This window comes from Oryctolagus cuniculus, chromosome 5 (genome assembly GCF_051225735.1).
Source record: "Oryctolagus cuniculus isolate XC-2025 breed Fujian yellow rabbit chromosome 5, ASM5122573v1, whole genome shotgun sequence".
Taxonomy (NCBI): Eukaryota; Metazoa; Chordata; class Mammalia; order Lagomorpha; family Leporidae; genus Oryctolagus; species Oryctolagus cuniculus.
In genome coordinates this window covers 62,044,483-62,066,267 of record NC_142871.1, presented here as the reverse complement: position 1 = coordinate 62,066,267, position 21,785 = coordinate 62,044,483, and the positions used below count along the sequence as shown (strand labels likewise).

General features: G+C 44.8%; 1 protein-coding gene and 1 long non-coding RNA gene across 12 annotated transcripts in view; one reads left to right on the top strand and one right to left on the bottom strand.

Moving 5' to 3' along the window:
* Positions 1 to 14,052, bottom strand: part of LOC103349861 (uncharacterized) — a 38,899-nt gene extending 24,847 nt beyond the window's left edge. The window contains exon 1 of one of the 2 annotated variants that reach the window (XR_001794273.4): positions 13,894 to 14,052. This is a non-coding gene — a long non-coding RNA (uncharacterized LOC103349861). The remainder of the gene's footprint in view (positions 1 to 13,893) is intronic. The other variant, XR_517973.5, reaches the window with a different exon arrangement.
* LOC100346633 (uncharacterized) overlaps positions 1 to 21,785 on the top strand; it is a 209,292-nt gene that overhangs the window by 20,342 nt on the left and 167,165 nt on the right. For all 10 annotated transcript variants that reach the window (XR_016234560.1, XR_016234562.1, XR_016234561.1 and 7 more), the window contains exons 2-4: positions 15,541 to 15,705; positions 18,572 to 18,644; positions 18,907 to 19,017. Coding sequence is in view for 7 of the 10 variants with exons in the window: in XM_089333835.1 (XP_089189961.1) it covers positions 15,569 to 15,705; positions 18,572 to 18,644; positions 18,907 to 19,017 (321 nt within the window). In the remaining 3 variants the exon portion in view is untranslated. The remainder of the gene's footprint in view (positions 1 to 15,540; positions 15,706 to 18,571; positions 18,645 to 18,906; positions 19,018 to 21,785) is intronic.

Sequence of the window (21,785 nt, the reverse complement as noted above, 5' to 3'; positions counted from 1 at the left end):
GATTTTGGTGAACAAGGCCCCAGCAGAAGGAACAGGCCATCAAGGAGGGAGGCACCTTTCTCTGAAGGGAGGAAGGAACCCCCACTGTGATACGGCCTTGACTAAACAAGTTCAGAGTCGGTGAACTCAAGGGGCTTCCATAGCCTAGACAGCTCATAGCAAGAGTTTCGGGTGATTGCTGACATCATAAATAAGAGTGCCAATTGTTAACAACGGGAGTCACTGAGTACATGCTCCCCACGTAGGATCTCTGTCCTTAATGTGTTTTACTATGAAACTTAAAGACAACACTACTAGTCGAACAATGCCCTATACCTTGTGCGGTTGTGTGAGTGCAGCCTGTTGAAATCCTTGCTTAGTGTATACTAAGTTGATCTTCTGTATATGAAGGTAATTGAAAATAAAACTCGATGAAGGGCGGGATGGGAGAGGGAGTGGGAGAAGGGAGGGCCGCGGGAGGGAGGGAGGTTGGGGGGGGAGCCACAACAATACAAAAGCTGCACTTTGTAAATTCACATTTATTAAATAAAAATCAATCAATCAATCAATAAATAACTAGTTTGAGGATTCACCTTGACTAGGAATATGATAACTTGAACTTTTTAAAAAAATTTTTTATTGATTTATTTGAGAGGCAGAATTACAGACAGAGAGAGGGACAGAGAGAGAGGTCTTCCATCCGCTGGTTCACTCCCAATGACTGCAGTGTCGGAGCCTGGGCAATCTGAAGCCAGGAGCTTCTCCCAAGTCTCCCATGTGAATGCAGGGGCCCAAACACTTGGATCATCTTCCACTGCTTTTCCCAGGCTATTAGCAGAAAGCTAGATTGGAAGAGGAGCAGGTGGGACACAAACTGGCGACCATATGGGATGCCAGCACCACAGATGGTGACACCATAATGCTGGCTCCCTTATTCTTTATATTAAGTAAGAACTCTACAAATGTTTAAAAATACTAAAGTTTTCTTAATATTTTAGTCTATGCTATAAATTTACACTTCTATAAAATATTTTTTAAATTTATTTGAAAGGCAGAGAGAAAAAGAGAAACCTTCTATCTGCTAGTTCACTCCTCAGATTCCCACATAGCCAGGACAAGGCCAGGCTGAAGCCAGGAACTTTGAGCTCCATCCAGATATTCCACCTGGGTGGCAGGGGCCCAAGTATTTGAGCCATCCACCTGCTGCCTCTCAAGTACTAATTAGCAGGAAGCTGGAATTTGAAGAGGAACCTACACTCAAGTACTCTGATATGCATTTCTTATCTCATCAACTTGTAAACAAGCCGATTCATTTAACTCTTGGCTAACTTTTTTCTTCTGCCTGTAAACTTTATTAAGAGAAATTTCTCGTTAAGAATCAACAAGCTGAAAGCAACAAAAATTCAACATGGCTTCCTTTTCTAAAAATTCTTAGTTACAGAGGCATTTAATCATCTCTACAAGCTAACTATTAAAAAAAGACAGAATTTAGGAGAATTTTAAGTAGTTTTTCCCCAAAGCAGAGCTTCTCAGTTTCCATTCTGTTCACATTCTGAACAGATCCTCTGTTGTGCTTGTGTTTGGACGGCAGTGTGGCAACGTCCCTGACCCCTTCCCACTAGATGTACACACAGTTGTGAGAACCCACAACGTCACCAGGGCAGGAAGGGTTCAAAATTACTCCCTGTTGAGAACCAGAGAGAGGCAAAGGCACTCAAAAAAGGTATATTCTTCCCTTCCAAATGAGTTGTAGTGTTCTGGGCAGGCTTTGAACCGTGGCCAGGTAACAGCTGCAGTCCCCATTTTGTCCATATGTTCCTCTAGCCTTGCTTATCCGGTCATATGTGGGTTGAGCTCGGGACACAACCGCATCTTCTGGGATACCTTGTTTGTGCACACAGAGCTCTTTCTCACGTCTTTGCTCAGCTTCTCTGTGTATTTATACCCTGCTTGGTTGAGGGGAGAGAGTAGTTACATGCTGAGGACCTAGCAAATGGCAGGGTCTTGTCGCTCCCACCACGCCCCAGGCAGTGCTTCCCAGTGCATCTCACATCCACGCTCATTGTAGAATAATAATGCGTTAAAGCCCCAGTAAACCAATTTCAGATCTTATTCCATTCGGGTGCAGGGCCCAAGCACTTGGGCCATCCTCCACTGCCTTCCCAGGCCATAGCAGAGAGCTGGACTGGAAGAGGGGCAACCGGGACAGAATCCGGCGCCCCAACCGGGACTAGAACCCCGTGTGCCTGTGCCGCAGGCGGAGGATTAGCCTAGTGAGCCGCAACGCCGGCCAAAATGACAGCTTTTCTGACTGACGAATCTCCAACACCTTCCCAAGGAGAGAGAAAGTCAGCTTCAGAGAGTGAAAAGTGTCTGGCTGCAAATGGACAATTATAAAAACCCATGCCTTCCTGTCTGAAGAGCAAAAATGGCTGTCTAGAAATTCAGACATTAGGGTACCTGGGTTCAGTGTCCAGCTCTGCCTCCTAACTCCTCCTGCTAATGCACACCTCAGGAGGCAGCAGTGATAGCTTGAGTGATTGGGCTCCTGCCACCCAAATGGGAGAATTGGATTGGAATTCCTGGCTCCTGGCTTTGGCCTGGCCAAGCCCCAGTGTTGCTGGCATTCAGAGAATGAACTAAAGGATGGGAGCTCATTCTCCCTCCCCTCCCCCACTCAAGTGAATTAAAAAAAAAAAAATTCCATAGGAGAGACGTATTGACTACAGTCAAGCAGTCAAACATATATTGAAGTGCCAGAAGAAAAAGAATGAGGAAGGGGGCAGAAGCAATATATTTTTTTAAAGATTTATTAATTTACTTGAAAGACACAGCCACAGAGAGAGGGAGGGACGGGAGACAGAGAGAGAGAGAGAGAGAGAGAGAGAGAGAGAGTCTTCCATCTGCTGGTCACTTCCCAAATGGCTGCAATGACAGGGGCTGGGCCAGACAGAAGCCAAGTGCAAGGTTCCAAGCTCTTGGACCACCTTCCACAGCTTTCCCAGGCATATTAGCAGAGAGCTGGATCAGAAGTGGAACAGCTAGGACTCAAACCGGTGCCCATATGGGATGCGGCACTGCAGCCAGAGGCTTAGCCTACTTACCACATAGCGCCGGCCCCTGGAGCAATATTTGATGAGATAATAAATGAAGAAATTTTCAAGACTGATGAAAGACATCAGACATTAAAGCAGCTCAGTAATCCCTACAACCCAGCAAGGATGTATATACAAAGAAAATCATAACGTAAGCATATCATAGCTAAACTCTTTAATGACAAAGATTAAATCTTAAAAGCAGCAGGAGAAAAAAACCATTTTTTTAAAAAGGCTAAAGTAACCATGATGACCATGATGTTTTGACTGAAAAAAGTGGAATCCAGAAGGTAATGAAATCACATATTTAAAGTACTGAAAAAAAAAACTATCAGCTTTATGTCCTATTAAAATTTCCTTTATAAATGATGGAAAAATTAAATTTATTCATACAAATAAAGGCTGTGTGAGTTAATCAGCAGCAAAGCTATATTAAGAATATTAAAAGAAATTCTTCAGGCTGGAGGAAAATGAACCCAATGGAAGTATGGATATTCAGAAAATAAAAGCAGCAGAAAAATGTGGGAGAGGATTTTTTTTTAAAGATTTCAAAGCAGCAGTAATAAAATGTATTATGGGTTTTATAACGTGTAGAAGTAAAATAAAAGCAGCTGCACAAATTGTGGGAGGGAGATGAATGGACCAAACCATCATAGGTTTATTTTTTTCTTTTTAAAGATTCATTTATTTATTTGAAAATCAGAGTTACACAGAGAGAGGAGAGGCAGAGAGAGAGAGAGGTCTTCTATTCTCTGGTCTACTCCCCAGTTGGCCACAACAGCCGGAGCTGAGCCAATCCAAAGCCAGGAGCCAGGAGCTTCTTCCAGGTCTCCCACATGGGTACAGGGGCCTAAGGGCTTGGACCATCTTCTACTGCTTTCCCAGGCCATAGCAGAGAGCTAGATAGGAAGTGGAGCATCCAGGACTTGAACTGGGGCCTATATGGGATGCTGGCACTGCAGGTGGTGGCTTTACCCGCTTACACCACAGCACCAGCCCCAATCATCATAAGGTTTTTAGTTTTTGGATAGTGTTTTTTTTTTTTTTTTTAAAGATTTATTTATTTATTTAAAAGTCAGAGTTACACAGAAAGAGAAGGAGAGGCGGAGAGAGAGAGGTCTTCTATCCTCTGGTTCACTCCCCAAATATCTGCAACGGCTGGAGCTGAGCCAGTCTAAAGCCAGGAGCCAGGAGCTTCCTCCAGGTCTCCCACATGGTTACAGGGGCCCAAGGACTTGGGCCATCTTCTGCTTTTCCAGGCCATAGCAGAGAGCTGGATAGGAAATGGAGCAGCCGGGACTTGAACCGGCACCCATATGAGATGCTGGCACTGTAGTCAGAGGCTTTACCCACTACGCAACAGCACCAGCCCCTGGATAGTGTTTTTAAAAATGGCTCACTATCCAACTAACTGAGCACCTAAAAGGAAACCTCTGGAAGTGAAATGGACACTATGAGAAACAACGACTTGATCAGCCCTTGTCCTGTCAAGGAACAACTTACTATTTTATTCCTTTTAGTATTTTTTTTTTTTTGTTCTACTTAATACCATTGGTTGAACTCTTTAATTAACACACAATTATTCTTAGGTGTTTAAATTTAACTGAAAAGTGATCCCCATTAAATATAAGAGTAAGAATAAGAGATGGAGGAGATGTACAATTTGGGACATGCTCAACCAGACTTGCCCCAAACGTGTTAGAGTTAGAAACGTGCCAGGGGATTACAATTCAATCCCATCAAGGTGGCATGTACCTATGCCATCTTACTAGTCAAAGTGATCAGTTTCAGTTCATAATTGAACATAATGATATGATTAAGTGTCAAAGGGATCACATAAACAAGACTAGTGTCTTCTAATAACTGAAGAATTAAAAAGTAGAGAATGATCCAATGTGGGAAGCAGAAGTGGGATACACAGCAGACTCATAGAATGGCAGATGCCCTAGACAGCACTCTGGCCTCAGAATCGGCCCTTAAGGCATTTGGATCCGGCTAAAAAGCCCATGAGAGTATTTCAGGCATGGAAAGCCAAGACACTCTGGCACACACACAAAAAATGATCTAAATGAAAGATCTCTGTGAGTGAGATCCCAGCGGAAAGAACAGGCCATCAAAGAAGGAGGTACCTTTCTCTGACGGGAGGAGAGAACTTCCACTTCGATTATGGCCTTGTCTAAATAAGGTCGGAGTTTATGAACTCAAGAGGCTTCCATAGTCTTGGCAGCTCATGACAAGAGCCTCAGGTGATTACTGATGTCATAAATAAGAGTGTCAATTGTTAACAACAGGAGTCACTGTATACTTGCTCTCCATATAGGATCTCTGTCCTTAATGTGTTGTGCTATGCAAATTAACGGTATAACTACTACTCAAACAGTACTTTATACTTTGTGTTTCTGTGTGGGTGCAAACTGTTGAAATCTTAGTATATACCAAGTTGATCTTCTGTATATAAAGATAATTGAAAATGAATTTTGATGAAGAATGGATAAGAGAGGGAGTGGGAGATGGGATGGTTGCAGGTGGGAGGGAGGTTATGGGGGGGGGGGAGCCGCTGTAATCCAAAAATTGTACTTTTGAAATTTATTAAATAAAAGTTTAAAAAAAAGGTTCACTATCTTAGGGTAGTTTGTGACGAGTCAAAAAAATATATATTATAGTCTGTAGGTGAGTGTGGTCCCTTAGTTAGCAACATGTGCATCATCTGGGAATTTATTAAAAGTGCAGTTTTGTGTGGCAAATTCTCAGGTCTCTAAGACCTATGAAATCTGAAATTCTGCAGGTGGGGCCAGCTGTGTATGTGTAACAAGTCCTGCAGCTGATTCTAATGCACACTATTGTTTGAAAGCCACTGCTCTCGATAACTACCCAAGGAAACATACAGGTATCATGAAAAATCTAATAGAAAAGGTAAATATAATAATAAAAATATATCAGACTAATCTGAAACAATATGGTAACAGTGAATAAGGGGACAAAGAACAGGTGGAGCAACTTAAAAACTAAAATAAATACAACAAATAGAAAGACAGTGCACTTAAAGCCAACCATAACAGTAAACACATTAAATGGACATGAACTAAATGCTCCAATTAAAGACAATTATTTTTTAGGCCAGACTTAAGAGACACCCTTGAAGATACGGCCAGTGTTGTGATGCAGTGGGTTAAGCTGCCATCTGCAACGCTGGCATCCCATATGAGCGCTGGTTCAAGTCCTGGTGGTTCCACTTCCAATCCAACTCCCTGATAATGTACCTAGGCAATGGAAGATAGCCAAGGTGCTTGGACCTCTGCTACCCACATGGGAGACCCAGATGGACGTCCAGGCTCTGGCTTCCACCTGGCCCAGTCCCAGTCATTGTGGTCATTTGGGGAGTAAACCAACAGATGGAAGATCTCTCTCAATCTCTCTCTCTCTCTCTCTCTCCATCTCTCCCATTCTCTCTGTAACTCTTTCAATAAATAAATACGTCTTTTTTTAAAAAAGACACACTTAAAATATATATCATGCAAACACTAATTCCCCAAACAAAAAAGTTTGTGTGACTGTATTACTAATAGTAAGTTTGACTTTAAGAAGTCTTAGTAGACATGAAGAACAACAAGTTAAAATGATGAAAGTCTCATTTCAATAAAAAAGCATAATCTATGGTTGATGTACAATGTAATACTTTATCCATTTTAGTATTTTTTTTTGTTCTAGTACCATTGGTTGAACTCTGTAATTAACACACAATTATTCTTAGGTGTTTACATTTTAACTGAAAAGTGATCCCTGTTAGGAATTTGGAAAACATTATGCTGAGTGAAATAAGCCAATCCCAAAGGGACAAATACCACTTGTTCTCCCTGATAGGTGACAACTAACTGAGCACCAAAAAGGAAACCTGTTAAAGTGAAATGAACACTATGAGAAACGGTGACTTGATCAGCCCTCACCCTGACTGTTGATGAGCAGCTTAATATGTTATCCCTCTTAGTATTTTTTTTGTTTGTTCTACTTAATACTATTGGTTGAATATTGTAATCAATATACAATTATTCTTAAGTGCTGAAACAACTGAAAAGTGATCGCTGTTAAATATAAGAGTGGGAATAAGAGAGGGAAGAGATGTGCAATTCGGGACATGCTCAAGCTGACTTACCTCAAACGGTAGAGTTAGAAACATGCCAGGGGGGCCGGCGCCGCGGCTCACTAGGCTAATCCTCCGCCTAGTGGCGCCGGCACACCGGGTTCTATTCCCGGTTGGGGCGCCAGATTCTGTCCCAGTTGCCACTCTTCCAGGCCAGCCCTCTGCTGTGGCCAGGGAGTGCAGTGGAGGATGGCCCAGGTGCTTGGGCCCTGCACACCATGGGGAGACCAGGAAAAGCACCTGGCTCCTGGCTCCTGCCATCGGATCAGCGCGGTGCACCGGCCGCAGCGCGCTGGCTGCGGCAGCCATTGGAGGGTGAACCAACGGCAAAGGAAGACCTTTCTCTCTGTCTCTCTCTCTCACTGTCCACTCTGCCTGTCAAAAAAAAAAAAAAAAAAAAAAAAAAAGAAAGAAACATACCAGGGGATTCCAATTCAATCCCATCAAGGTGGCATGTACCAATGCCATCTCACTAGTCCCAGTGATCAATTTCTGTTCACAATTGATCATAATGATAGGACTAAGAGCCAAAGGGATCACATAAACAAGAATAGTGTCTGCAAATACTAGCTGATAGAATAAAAAAGGGAGAGAACGATCCAACATGGGAAGTGAGATACACAGCAGACCCATAGAATGGCAGATGTCCTAAACAGCACTCTGGCCTCAGAATCAGCCCTTAAGGCATTCAGATCCAGCTGAAAAGCCCATGAGAGTATTTCAGGCATGGAAAGCCAAGACACTCTGGCACAAAAAAAAAAAAAAACCTAAATGAAAGATCTCCGTGAGTGAGATCCTAGTGGAAAGAACGGGTCATCAAAGAAGGAGGTACCTTTCTCTGAAGGGAGGAGAGAACTTCCACTTTGACCATGGCCTTCCCTAAATATGATCAGAGTTGGTGAACTCAGGGGGCTTCCATAGCCTTGGCAGCTCATGACAAGAGCCTAGGGTGATTACTGAGGCCATAAACAAGAGTGTCAATTTGTTAAGTCAACAACAGGAGTCACTGTGCACTTATTCCTCATGTAGGATCTTTGGCCTTAGTGTGATGTACATTGAGATTTAATGCTATAACTAGTACTCAAACAGTATTTTTCACTTTATGTTTCTGTGTGGGAGCAAACTGTTGAAATCTTTACTTAATGTATGCTAAACTGATCTTCTGTATATAAAGAAAATTGAAAATGAATCTTGATGTGAATGGAAGGGGAGAGGGAGTGGGAAAGGGGAGGGTTGCGGGTGGGAGGGACATTATGGGAGGGAAGCCATTGTAATCCATAAGCTGTACTTTGAAAATTTATATTCATTAAATAGAAGTTAAAAAAAATAAGCACCCAATAACATGGCTTAAAAATATACAAAACCAAAGTGTCAGGATAACAGAGAAATAGATAAACCTGAAGTCATTATTGAAGATTTCAATGCACTTATATCAATATGTCCTAAAAGAATCAGACTGAAAAGTTAGTAAGGACGTAAGAGATTTGAACAATGTGACTGACTTCACATAAATAACCTTTAGGGAGGCTGGTGCTGTGGTGCAGCAGATTAAAGCCCTGGCCTGCAACGCCAGCATCCCATATAGGTGTCAGTTTGAGTCCCGGCTGCTCCACTTCTGAACAAGCACTCTGCTATGGCCTAGAAAAGCAGTTGAAGACAGCCCACTGGGCCCCTGAACTCAGTGGGAGACCCAAAAGAAGCTCCTGGCTCCTGGCTTCAAATCGGCTCAGCTTCAGCTGTTGCAACCATTTGGGGAATGAACCAGCAGATGGAAGACCTCGCTCTCTCTGTCTCTACCTTTCTCTGTAACTCTGTCTTTCAAAGAAATAATAAAAATAAATATTTAAAAAACCCTTAAGACAACACTTGCCTCATCAGAATACATTGCTTTTCAAGTGCACATAAGCATTTATCAAAATGGATCTTATGTTGGGCCATAACACAAACTCAACATATTTTTAAAATTAAAATCATGCAGAAAATGTCCTTAGGCCATTTGGAATCACATTAGAAACTAATAACAGGAAAACACAACTATTTATAAATGACCCATAGGTCAAAGGAGAATCCCAATGGAAATTAGGAAATATTTAAATAAATCATGAAAATACAATATCCAACTTTAGTGTGACACAGCTGAAACAGCACTTAGAAGGAAATTTATTACAAGAAAGGTTAACAATTATTGGTCTAAACTTTCATCTCAAGACCTGGGGAAAGAAGAGCAAATTAAATTCAAAGTAATAAAAGCATTGAAATAGTAAGTGACTTGGGGCCAACGTCATGGTTTAGTGGATAAAGCTGCGGCCTGCAGTGCCAGCAACCCATATGGGTGCCAGTTCGAGTCCCAGCTGCTCCACTTCTGATCCAGCTCTCTGCTATGGCCTGGAAAAGCAGTATAAGATGGCTCAGGTCCTTGGGCCCCTGCACCCACGTGGGAGACCCAGAAGAAGCTCCTGGCTCATAGCTTCAGATCAGCCCAGCTCCAGCCGTTGTGGCCATTTGGGGGAGTGAATCAGCGGATGGAAGATTCTCTCTCTCTCTCTCTCCTTACTGTAAATCTACCTCTCAAATAAATAAATAAAATCTTTAAAAAAAGGAAATAAAATATGAAAGGATGACCTACAGAACGGGGGATAATATTTGCAAATCAATAGACATATATCTAGAATATAGTTGTATACCCTCAGCTCTCATATCTGTTAAAAAATTAAATCTGTTATTAGAAGCATTCCCATAAAGAAAGCTCCAGATCAAGTGTTTCATATATGAATTATTCCAAACATTTAAGGAAGAAATCATACAAATTGTAAATCTTTTTTTTTTAGAAAATAGAGAATAAAGCACTTCAAAACTTGTTTTATGAGGCCAGCATAACCTGTATGCCAAATTCTGACCAAAAAAAAAATTACAAGAAAATAACAGGTCAATTTCTCTCAGGAACCTAAACACAAAAACAAACAGAAAAACCCTAAACACCTAAACATCATTGTAGACAATTGAATACACTCAAATATATATAAAAAATGACTACTAAGAGGAGTTTATTCCAAAGGCACAAATTTTGGATTAACATTTAGAAGTATGAAGTTCAATTAACACGTATATGAGGAACAGCACAAGACCATGTTAATAGATCCAGAAAAACATTTGACCCCAATTAATACCCTTTCAAGAAAACAAACAAACAAACAAACATAAGACCTCAGCAAAGCAGAGGTAGACACAGCTTGTTAGTCAGTGCAGACCCCCAAGTGTATCTGCCTGATGTGCGCCACCCCCAGGGTCATGCGCTACAGTCACACTGAAGGGAAGGGCTGGAATGTTTGCCTGAACAACACCTAGCAGGTGGTGGGCAGACCTGGGAAGAACCTGAGTCCTTAAGTGACCAAGAGTGTCAGAGCCTGCTTCACTTCCCTGGACCATTTACATTAGCATCGTTGTGTTAGAGAAACTTAAAAATAGTTGTTCTTTTGTAAAATTTTCAGCTTATTTATTTTCACTTTATTTGAAAGGACTAGAAACAGAGAGGCAGAGACAGAGAGGAAGAGATCTTCCATCCACTAGTTCATTCCCCAAATGCCCACACTAGCTAGGGCTGGGCTAGAGTGAAGCCAAGAGCCTGGAACTCCACCCAGGTCTGTCACATTGGTGGCAGGGACCTGAGGACTGAGCATTACATGGTGCTTCCCGGTGTGTGCATTAGTGGGAAGCCGGGTTGAAAGTGGACCAGCGGCCGTCGCCGCGGCTCAATAGGCTAATCTTCCACCTAGCGGTGCCGGCACCCCGGGTTCTAGTCCCAGTCGGGGCGCCAGATTCTGTCCCGGTTGCCCCTCTTCCAGGCCAGCTCTCTGCTGTGGCCCGGGAGTGCAGTGGAGGATGGCCCAAGTGCTTGGGCCCTGCACCCCATGGGAGACCAGGAGAAGCACCTGGCTCCTGCCTTTGGATCAGCGCGGTACGCCGGCCACAGCGCGCTGGCCGAAGCGGCCGTTGTCGGGTGAACCGACAGCAAAAGGAAGACGTTTCTCTCTGTCTCTCTCTCTCACTGTCCACTCTGCCTGTCAAAAAAAGAAAAAAAAAAGTGGACCAGCTAGTACTTGGACCAAGCCCTCTGAGACGGAGGGTAGGCATCCCAAGCATAACTTAGCCACTAAGACAAATGCTTGCTCCAAAATATCTTTGTTCTGGGTGTGTCTTTTTTGCCAAAACAGCTTTGCTATACCTCTACTGATGCAGAAGTTAGCATGCAATATGAAACAGAAGAAATTTCAGTTGAAAATAAGAATATTTGAGGGACTGGTGCTGTGTTGTAGCCGGTAAAGCTGCAGCTGCTCCACTTCTGATCCAGCTCTCTGCTGTGGCCTGGGAAAGCAGTAGAAGATGGCCCAAGTCCTTGGGCCCCTGCACCCAGGTGGGAGACCTAGAGGAAGCTCCAGGCTCCTGGCTTCGGACTGGCACAGCTATGGCTGTTGTGACCATTTGGAGGGTGAACCAGCGAATGGAGGACCCCCCCCCTTTAATTCTGCCTCTCAAAAATAAATAAATATGTATATTAAAAAAATTTAATGATTGTGTTGGCCATGTAACAAAAATGTTTCCCCAAGGATGTTACAGAACCTCTATCCTGTATAGATCTTCGTGAAGAGGGTTGAGTCCCCCTGTAGTGATAGTGGGGTCTGTCTGCTTAGCAGTGTAAATTCTAGCATTTGCTAGAATAAAAATCATTGCTTTATGTTGCTGTATGTCACAGTCCCAAATCTTAGGGTCCTTGAACACACTTGGAGCTGTGCTGATTTATTTCTTTGGATAGGTAGGCTTCATGCGTTTATATTCATTATAATCCCCAAGCTACTTGACCTCATTTCTACTCTATTCCTTTTCGTTTCCTTTTTCCACCTCTTTCCCTGCTCTGGATTGAGTCCTGTCCCTCTGCCCTCATCGCCACTTGTCTGGGAAGCTCCAGGTTGCATTTCTGTCCTTCTAACAATCACCTTGACATTTGTAACATGAAGTACACGTTTCCAGGCAGAGTCTAAAGTTACTCAGTATTTCTCTTCTAAACATGCCTGCTTTATCTCTGTCTGCCTTGTCTATTTTATGTTGCTATGCGCAGATATCAGAGGCTGGGCACGTTATTTAAAAACAAACAAACAGAGGCTTAATTTGGCTCACAGTTTGGGAAGCAGGCTCGTTGAAGAGGGTGGCACCAGCGTCTCCTTGGTTTCTGGCAAGGATCTCGTGCTGTGTCACATAGTGGTGGAAAGGCAGGGAGGGGAAGCAGGCGCGTGGAGAAGGAGCACGGGTTTCCAGAGAAGGAAGCGAGGGACAGCTAAGCACGCTGAACTCGCTTCTAGCAGTCACCCCTCACGGTAACCAGTCCAGCTCCCAAGAGCAAGCACTCATTCCCTAAACTCCCCTGTTAACCACCTGACCCCCTCTCAACGCTGCCACCTTGGGAACCAAGCCTCACGAGGAGTTTTAGTGGCAACACAGCATCTCTAAGCCGTGGCACCATCCAAGCCCCCTCTCACCACCCATTAAACACCCTAGCCTTATCTTTCTAGCTTTGTCTTACAGTTAAAATGTGCCACTTTTTCAACACATAAAACAGGATTTTTATATAATTTTTATTTTCATTTTAGTTTTTAACAGATTCAGTGTGATTTGTAGGTATAATTCTAAGAACATAATGATATTCTTTCCTCACTCCCTCCTACCCTCTCCCTCTCTCACCCTCCTTCCTTTTCTCTCTTTATTTTAGTTTCTGAGGTAGTGTACTTTATTTTTTAAAGATTATTTATTTGAAAGTCAGACTTACACAGAGACAGGAGAGGCAGAGAGAGAGAGAGAGAGAGAGAGGTCTTCCATCCAATGATTCACTCACTCCCCAATTGGCCGCAACAGCCAGAGCTGTGCTGATCCAAAACCAGGAGCCAGGAGCTTCTTCCAGGTCTCCCATGTGGGTGCAGCGGCCCAAGCACTTGGGCCATCTTCTACAGCTTTCTCAGGCCATAGCAGAGAGCTGGATTGGAAGCGGAGCAGCTGGGTCTCAAACTGGCACCCATGTGGGATGCTGACACTGCAGGCCAGGGTATTAACCTGCTGTGCCACAGCGCCAGCCCTGAGATAGCATATTTTAAATACATTATAATAAAATACTTCTCTTAATAATGCTTCACTTATAATACTTCTCTTAATAAGAAGTTTAACAGGTAAAAAGCAAAAAGAACCTAGTTTCATGGGAATATGAACAATTGCTATAAACAATAATTGAATGGAAAAATGATCATTTCACCCAAATATTAAAATATTAAAGTAATCACAGATCATTACAACCATAAAAAAATCAGTATTTCTTTAATCAAGTTAGTTACATGTACTGATTTTTTAAAAACACGATGGAAGAAATTCCTGAGAATCTCTTTTCTGGTACTAAACGAGGGCCCACGGCTTGCCTGGCACACAGTAGGTGCTCAATAAATGAACCCCCCCATCCTTAGTCATTTGTCTCTTGGAAGTCGAACCTGCCCGCTCAGCAGGCGTGGATTCCTCTGGGTTGCTACCATTGTCCAAGACTAACTTTCTATGTTAGTTTTCTGAACACTGTACTTGACTGTGTAGCAAGCTAAACAGTGCCGGATTCAACGTTCTCGTTTCTGAGCCGTCAACGTGGACACTCACCAGGAAAGGAAGGCGGAGGGTCTGCGCTGGGGAGGAGGACCCGCCAGGCTGCGGGGCTGCCGCTCTTGGCTGCCAGTTGGAATGCAGCTGTCAAGGCAGCTGTTTCACTGTTTGTCCAACTTGAGCGGCCACTGCCAAGTGGCAAATATTTTTCCTGACAACATTTCACTTTTGCTAGGAACAATAACAATGCATTGTATCGCGGCCAAACGGGGCAGGTCTGTGACTCAGCAGGTTCACGGCCTGGGCCAAACATGGATGTTCCTTTTCGTGGCCAGTGCTTTTATGAAAAGAATAAATGGGCCCCCAAAGGAAGCCTGGACACAAAACAGCTTAATTATTTGTTGAAATGACAGCAGAGTGGAGAAACTGACATATCCCTGGAAGGAAAAAGTGACGATCTAGAAATTGGGGAAAAAAACCAGTCTCATTGCTCTCTGTGTAGTGTGACCTAGGAGTGACTTTACTCCAACTTGTCCAGGACAAGTGCAGGCAGCAGCAACGTGAGGAAACGCATCATCTGTTGAATCCCATGCAGCTGACAGAGCTCAGGACTTCTGGGTCACACAGTTAATCCACACTGTAAATTAGAATACCACAGCCTAGTACTTAGCAAACAATTATGTTGAACTTGACAGGGTGGGTGAGGTGAGAAGTCAGCAGCTATTTTTATTTAATGGTAAAATCAAGTATGCCAAATGTAGGCGAACAAAATTAAGAAAACATGCTGTGGCACAGCGGGTGAAGCTGCCATCTGCAACGTGAGCATCCTCTGTGGGCACCAGATTGAGTCCCAGCTGCTCTGCTTCCAATCCAGCTCCCTGCTGATGGCCTGGGAAAGCCGTGGAAAACGGCCCAAGTGCTTGCACCCTTCCACCTCCTTGGGAGAACTGGAGGAGGCTCCTGGCTCCTGGCTCCTGGCTCCTGGCTTCAGCCTGGCGCCAGCTCTGGCCATTGTGGCTACTTGAGGGGAGGATGAACCAGCAGATGGAAGATTCTCTCTCTCTCTCTCTCTCTCTCTCTCTCTCTCTCTCTCTCTCCTTTATAACTCTGACTTTCAAGTAAATAAATACATCATTAAAAAAACTGCATTCAGATGCGTAAGTACAAGTTCTTCCAAACTCAATTGTGCGTGGATCACAGTCAGGTTAGGTAACTCTCTGTCCTTGCTGGACTCTCCCTTGCCAGAATTGTGCACCTTCAGAAAAGCTCCTGGAGAAATTCTCTAGGTGTATAGAGAGTTCCTGTACACACTCGTTGCCTGCTCCCGTTGGAGTGATGTTGGAAGTCAGCTGTAACTGCTATTCACAGCCTTGAGTGTGTGACCCCTCCCCACCCCTGCCTTTGTGAAGACTGCAGAGGTGGGGAAGGGGATGAGCTCCCTTTAATAAACCCCTATGGTCAAAGCTGGAGCAGGCATTTCTGAAGATGAACTGGGCTGCGTGGTCGCTGGAGATTCCAACCTACTTTTTTTCCCTCTATACAACTAAATTGTCATACACAACAGCAGTCTGGCGGTTTCTTTAAATTGCAAACACACATGTGTCTACAGAGTTGACATAGCTTTTTGGACAAAGATCAAGTCCCACCCACTGGCTAGTGATCGCCGAGGAAATCCATCACAAGTTTCATGCTCTTGTTTTCCAGGGATGCAGAAAAACAGCCACCACAAGGCATGGATGAAACTCACAAGCTCGCATCCACGGAGAGGACCCAGCTGTTGGAGAAAGAACTGGCCGTGCGGCTGGCCGAACTGAAGTCTGAGCTAGAAGGGCAGGGGCCTTTCTGGGGAACATCTAACAGAGCTTACAGGTAGTCGCTGGCGGTGGGCAGGCGGGGGCTCAGGGCCTGTTCTCCGTGTGCTCTCCATCAGCCCCTGGCTGTCTTCGCGTGGACGGTGGACACCATCTCAAGCTCAGTTAAGTGGCATCCAAACAGCAGCGGCATCCAGTGCCCCTGAGACCTTATGGCATTCTACAATAGTCAGGGTGGACTGAAGCAATGTCTCACCAAAGAAAACCGCAAAGTGCTTCTGGCTTCAAATTCCAGGAGCTGACACACCGATCCTACTCAGTGCAAAGAGATCTCACTTTACCCAATGGTATTTCGAGCTTGACCTTGATGTTGATGAGAAATTTTGAAATCTGAGATAATGCTAGGGACCTGCTCATGAATTCTTTTAAGAGCTAGTCCATCATAAATGCTGCCAACGACAGCAATGAAATTCTTTTATAGAACGTGGCACCCAAATCAGCCCCTAAGTGACAGGCCTCCTGGACCTGCGTCCATTGTGTCTCTGTTCACGGTACGACCACTGTTGATCAAAGCAACACTGCTAGGCTGAGCAAGTGTGACGTGGATGGGGGAAGGGTGTGAGAGGTCAGGAGAAGAGGCAGGGAGCAGGTGAAGTGGCCCACCATCCTGAAGATGATTCTGAAAAACCAGCATTTGGCATGTTTCTGAGATGGGTATTTAAAGCCATTGGGTGCCTGATGTGTTCCCAGCACTGCCAAGCCTTGGGGTGTGTCTGACACAAAATCAGGAGAGCCGCGTTCCTGGGCCTGGGGTCCCACAGCCCAGTGCAAGTCCATGGTGATGACTGTGCCAGAGGCCAGAAAAGCTCCCCCAGGGCTAATCTCTGAAGAACCAACATTCAGTGTGTTTCTGTGATGGGTATTTAAAGCCATTGGGTGCCAAAGCAGAAAGTATGCTTAGGATCATTTCCAGAAGATTCCATGTTTTTTTTTTTTTTTAAAGACTTATTTTATTTATTTGAAAGGCAGAGTTACAGAGAAAGAGAGAGGTCTGAGAGAGATCTCCCATCCACTGGTTCATCCCACAAATGGTCACAATAGCCAAGGCTGGGCCAGGCTGAAGCCAGGAGCCTGGAAATCCATCCAGGTCACCCACATGGGTGGCAGGGACCCAAGCACTTGGGCCAGCAACTGCTGCTTTCCCAGGCACATTAGCTGTAGCTGGATCAGAAGTAGAGCAGCCGAGACTCGAAATGGCGTGCATATGGGATGCCAGTGTCACAGGCAGTGGTTTTACCTGCTCCACCACAGCAACGGCCGATCTGTGTTTAATATTTAAGGGTCGTTTTCATCCCTAGGTAATTCAGGAAGAATAGCAAGATAAAAACATTTGACTGCAATGACCAGATGCGGGTTTTATGTGTCAACCCAGATGAGAACGAAGTAAGGTTACGTGGGGCAGACAGATGAGGGAAATACAGCTTCCCATCACATGTGCCTCCCTGTACTCTGGAGTAGGAAACTGTGTGGTAGATCCGGGCCAGCAGGGAGGTGAGAACAACTGGCCCAGAGAAAGTTTCAGCAACCGTGAGGCACACCTGAGAAAGACTGTGACCAAGACAGAAGATCGTGGCCTTCCTGAGCCCCTGAGAATCCTGTGTAATTTGATGCCAGGGGACTTCTGAGAGCTCGTGGTAATGTGGAATGAAAAGACAGGTTTATTTTGTTGCAAAAGATGTTTAAATCATGCAATATTTTCATTATTTGCATCTTCATTTTAAAAAAGGATGTATTAATTTATTGGAAAGGCAGAGTTACAGAGATAGAGAAGAACAGAGAGATCTTCCATCTGCTGGTTCACTTTATTTTTTTGAAAGATTTATTTTAGGAGGTTGGTGCAGTGGCATAGCCGGTAAAGCCGCTGCCTGCAGTGCTAACATTCCATATGGGCGCTGGTTTGAGTCCTGGCTGCTCCTGTGCTGATCCAGCTCTCTGCTATGGCCTGGGAAAGCAGTGGAAGATGGCCCAAGTCCTTGGACCCCTGCACCTGCATGGGAGATCTGGAGGAAGCTCCTGGCTCCTGGCTTCAGATCGGTGCAGTTCCAGCCATTGTAGCCAACTGGGGAGTGACCCAGTGGATGGAAGATCTCTCTCTGCCTCTCCTTCTCCCTCTGTGTAACTCTGACTTTCAAATAAATAAATACATCTTTTTAAAATTTTTATTTTATTTATTTGAAAGAGTTACAGAGAGAAGCAGAGACAGAGAGAGAGGTCTTCCATCCGCTGGTTCACTCCACAAATGGCCACAATGGCTGGAGCTGTGCCGATCCGAAGCTGGGAGCCAGGAGCTTCTTCTGGGTCTCCCACATGGGTGCAGGGGCCCAAGGACTTGGGCCATCCTCCGCTGCTTTCCTAGGCACATTAGCAGGGAACTGGATCAGAAGTAGAGCAGCCAGGAGTAGAACTGGCACCCATATGGAATGCCAGCGCTTCAGGCCAGGGCTTTAACCCACTGCGCCACAGCACCATCTCCTGGTTCACTTTCCAAATGGCTGCAACAGCTGGGACTGAGCAATCCAAAAGCAGAACTTCCTCCGGATCTCCCATGTCAGTGGCAGGTCCCAAGCATTTGGGCCATCTTCTACTGCCTTCCCAGGAGCATAGCAGGGAGCTGGATTGGAAATGGAGCAGCTGGGACTTGAACACATGCTCATATGAAATGCCAGCATTGCAGGTAGTGGCTTCGTTCGTTGCACCACAACCTTGGTCCCCATTATATTCATTTTCTACAAACTTTGGTGATTTCTGATATTCCTATTTGTAAACAGGCAGCTGTGAAGTTATGGGTTATCCAGGGCCTACCTAAAACCTGCTCTAGTATACTCTCCATAATTACAGCTTCCATTGTATACATCTTTCTGCAGCTCTGTTCAGATACCGAAAGACATTTCTTACTTTAGAAGAGAACGGGAACTGGCACTCCAGAGAACCTTACAGGTGAGTAGGACAGAGGGCTATTTTATCCAAGAATGAGTTCAATTTTGTTAACATGTTGGGAACTTTTAGCAGGAAATGTTTATTTGTGCCAACATACAGGCAATGTTATTGGCAGTGGGTTCTAGAACAAGACAGCCCAGTATTCAGCTCCCTGCTGGGTTAGATAGGTCCACTACATCCTTGGAGATGGCTGATTTTTGTGATGTTTGGCATTTTCTGGTTTCTTGACCTGAAATGTTAAAGACCAGTTATTTGGGTTTAGGTGGCCACGGCGAAGCCCCTTGTTATTCAGGCAGATGTCCTGCAGAGGGAGCTAGAGAGCTGCCTAAGAAGAGAGTACACTCCGGAAAACCTACCTTTGCTTCTACTGCAGGTAAGGGTCATTTTGCAATCTGAGAAACACATCTGGAGTACAGCAGATATATGAACAAAGCTGGCTTCCTGGTGTATCATCTGGCTAGGGTAGGGTTTCCTCTAACATGTAGTTGGCAGAACTCGTTTAGTGCAAATATGATTATTAAAGAACAATACTGTAGTTCACTTTAAAGACACCAACTGGTGGACTGAGTCTCCACTGAAGGTTCCCTCTGTCCTGGGAGTTCCGGGCAATACAGCACAGGCTAAGATAGTCCCAGCCCTCAGAAAGCAGTTGCAGCCCAAGTCCTTGGGCCCCTGCACCCACGTGGGAGACCTGGAGGAAGCTCCTGGCTCCTGGCTTCAGATTGGCGCAGCTCCGGCCATTGCGGACATCTGGGGAGTGAACCAGCAGATGGAAGACCTCTGTCTGTCTCTACCTGTCTCAGTAACTTTGTCTTTCAAATAAATAAAATAAGTCTTTAAAAAAAAAAGAAAGCTGTTGGCTCATCTTGGGAAGGCATATCCTGTGCTGAGTTCTACCCTTTCTATGGACTCAAATTGGTTCTTTAGCAGCTACCTGTGGTTAGCAATTAACAAAGAGACAAAAGGTATTGAGGTTCTGTTTGCAAGTTCAGCCACTCATTGTTCAGGATTCTCCTCTTTGATGCTGGCATGCTTCATTCCTTTTGTGTCAGAGGTTCCCAGGGGAGAGAGGGGGAGGACTGCCCTGGAGGACATTGTGGTCCTTGGGGACCTTCAGCAATGTCCGGGAGAAGTCTTTGGCTCTGAAGATTTGGGTGGGGGGCTTTGATTGTTTGCTACTGGCATTTACTGGACTGAGACAAGGGACACCACTAAACAGTGCACAGGGCAGCCTCGCACACAGAGGTTTCTGGTCCCAAATGTCAATGGCATCAAGGTTGAGAAATCCAGTACAGTCTAAAGCCCTGTGTGATATCATTTGCTTCTTGTCTGAAGACCTTCCTTGAACATGGTCTGCCGGGGGAAATTCTCACCGACTATGCGGTTTTTTTGCTTTTTCAATGACAAGAGTCAATATATACTTTTTTATTTTTTAAAAGATTTGGTTTACTAATTTTTAAAAAAGATTTATTTATTTATTTGAAAGTCAGAGTTACACAGAGAGAGAGAGGTGAGGCAGAGAGAGAGAGAGAGAGAGAGAGGTCCTCCATCTGCTGGTTCACTCCCCAATTGGCCACAAGGGCCAGAGCTGTGCCAATCCAAAGCCAGGAGCCAGGAACCAGGAGCCAGGAGCCAGGAGCTTTTTCCGGGTCTCCCACGCAGGGGCCCAAGCACTTGGGCCATCTTATACTGCTTTCCCAGGCCATAGCAGAGAGCTGGATCAGAAGTGGAGCAGCTGGGACTAGAACCAGCACCCATATGGGATGCCGGCGCTGCAGGTGATGGCTTTACCCACTAAGCCACAGTGCTGACCTCGAGATTTTATTTATTAACTTTATTACAGAAACCTGGGGTGGGAAAACTCCCTCCATTCAAACAGGGGCCAGAAACAGTGGAGGATTCAAGCAATTTATTACGCCAGTGGGCTTGGCTGGAATCATTTCCCGAGAACTGAGCAACATTCCCAAGTTTCTTACAATATTTACAGGTTCATCAGCAACATACCTTAGCTGTTACAGCATTGGTGGGTTTAAATTGCAGCCTACATGACTTAGGACCACACTTCCAATGGTCGGTGGGCACGGTATGTTTGTAGAAGAGATACCAGGGGCAGATTTATTAGGACAGATTTATGACTGGAGTTTACAGAAGCAGAGCTTAGGACTTCTTCCCTCCCTAGACAAGATAACAGTGGGCAGCTGCTTCACTAGTTAATTGAGAGCAGCTACTTTTCAAGGTCTGTGTTGGGAGGAGGGGTCTGCTTCTCTTTCTGTGTCTCTGGTTGCAGCTGTATTTCCTCTACAATTTGAGAGGTGGAGTTACAGACAGAGAGAGGTAGAGACAGAGAGAGAGGTCTTCCATCCACTGGTTCACTCCCAGGACGGCCGCAATGGCCAGAGCTGCACCAATCCGAAGCCAGGAGCCAGGAGCTTCTTTCAGGTCTCCCACAAGGGTGCAGGGGCCCAAGGACTTGGGCCATCTTCTACTGCTTTCCCAGCCCATAGCAGAGAGGTGGATCGAAAGAGGAGCAGCTGGGACTCGAATCAGTGTCCATATGGGATGCTAGTGCTGCAGGCAGAGTATAGCCCCCTACGCCACAGCGCCGGCCCCCAACTCTGCTATTTTGAAAGAGGTATTTTACTCCCATTCCAGAAAGATACTTTCATTCAACTTAGAATTCTGTGTTGATGGATTTTCTCTTTCATCGCTTTGGAGATGTTGCTCCGTTTCCTTCTGGTTTGTACAGTTTCCATTTCTGAACAGAGTGTGTCTTGCTGTTCCCTGCTTGTTTTTGAGAGTTTTTCTGAATGATTTCTAGCCACTTTATCATGACACGTACGAATGTGGCTTTTCCTTGTGTTTCTCTCACTTGAGGTCGGTTGAACTCGGATGGTGGGTTTTGTTTACATCCATTTTTGCAAAATTGCAACCATTGTTTCTTCAAATCTATTTTCTGTCTACATCCCTCCTTCAGGTCTTCCAGTTACAGGTGTGTTAATCCACCTCGTGTCATGCCACGAGATTAACATTTTTTCACTGTTGTTTCTCTCTGCCTCATCTTAGATAGTCATTATTTCTCTGTCTTCCACTTCACTGACTTGTTCTCGTGCAATGTCCGATCCGCTCTTTATCCTGTCCAAT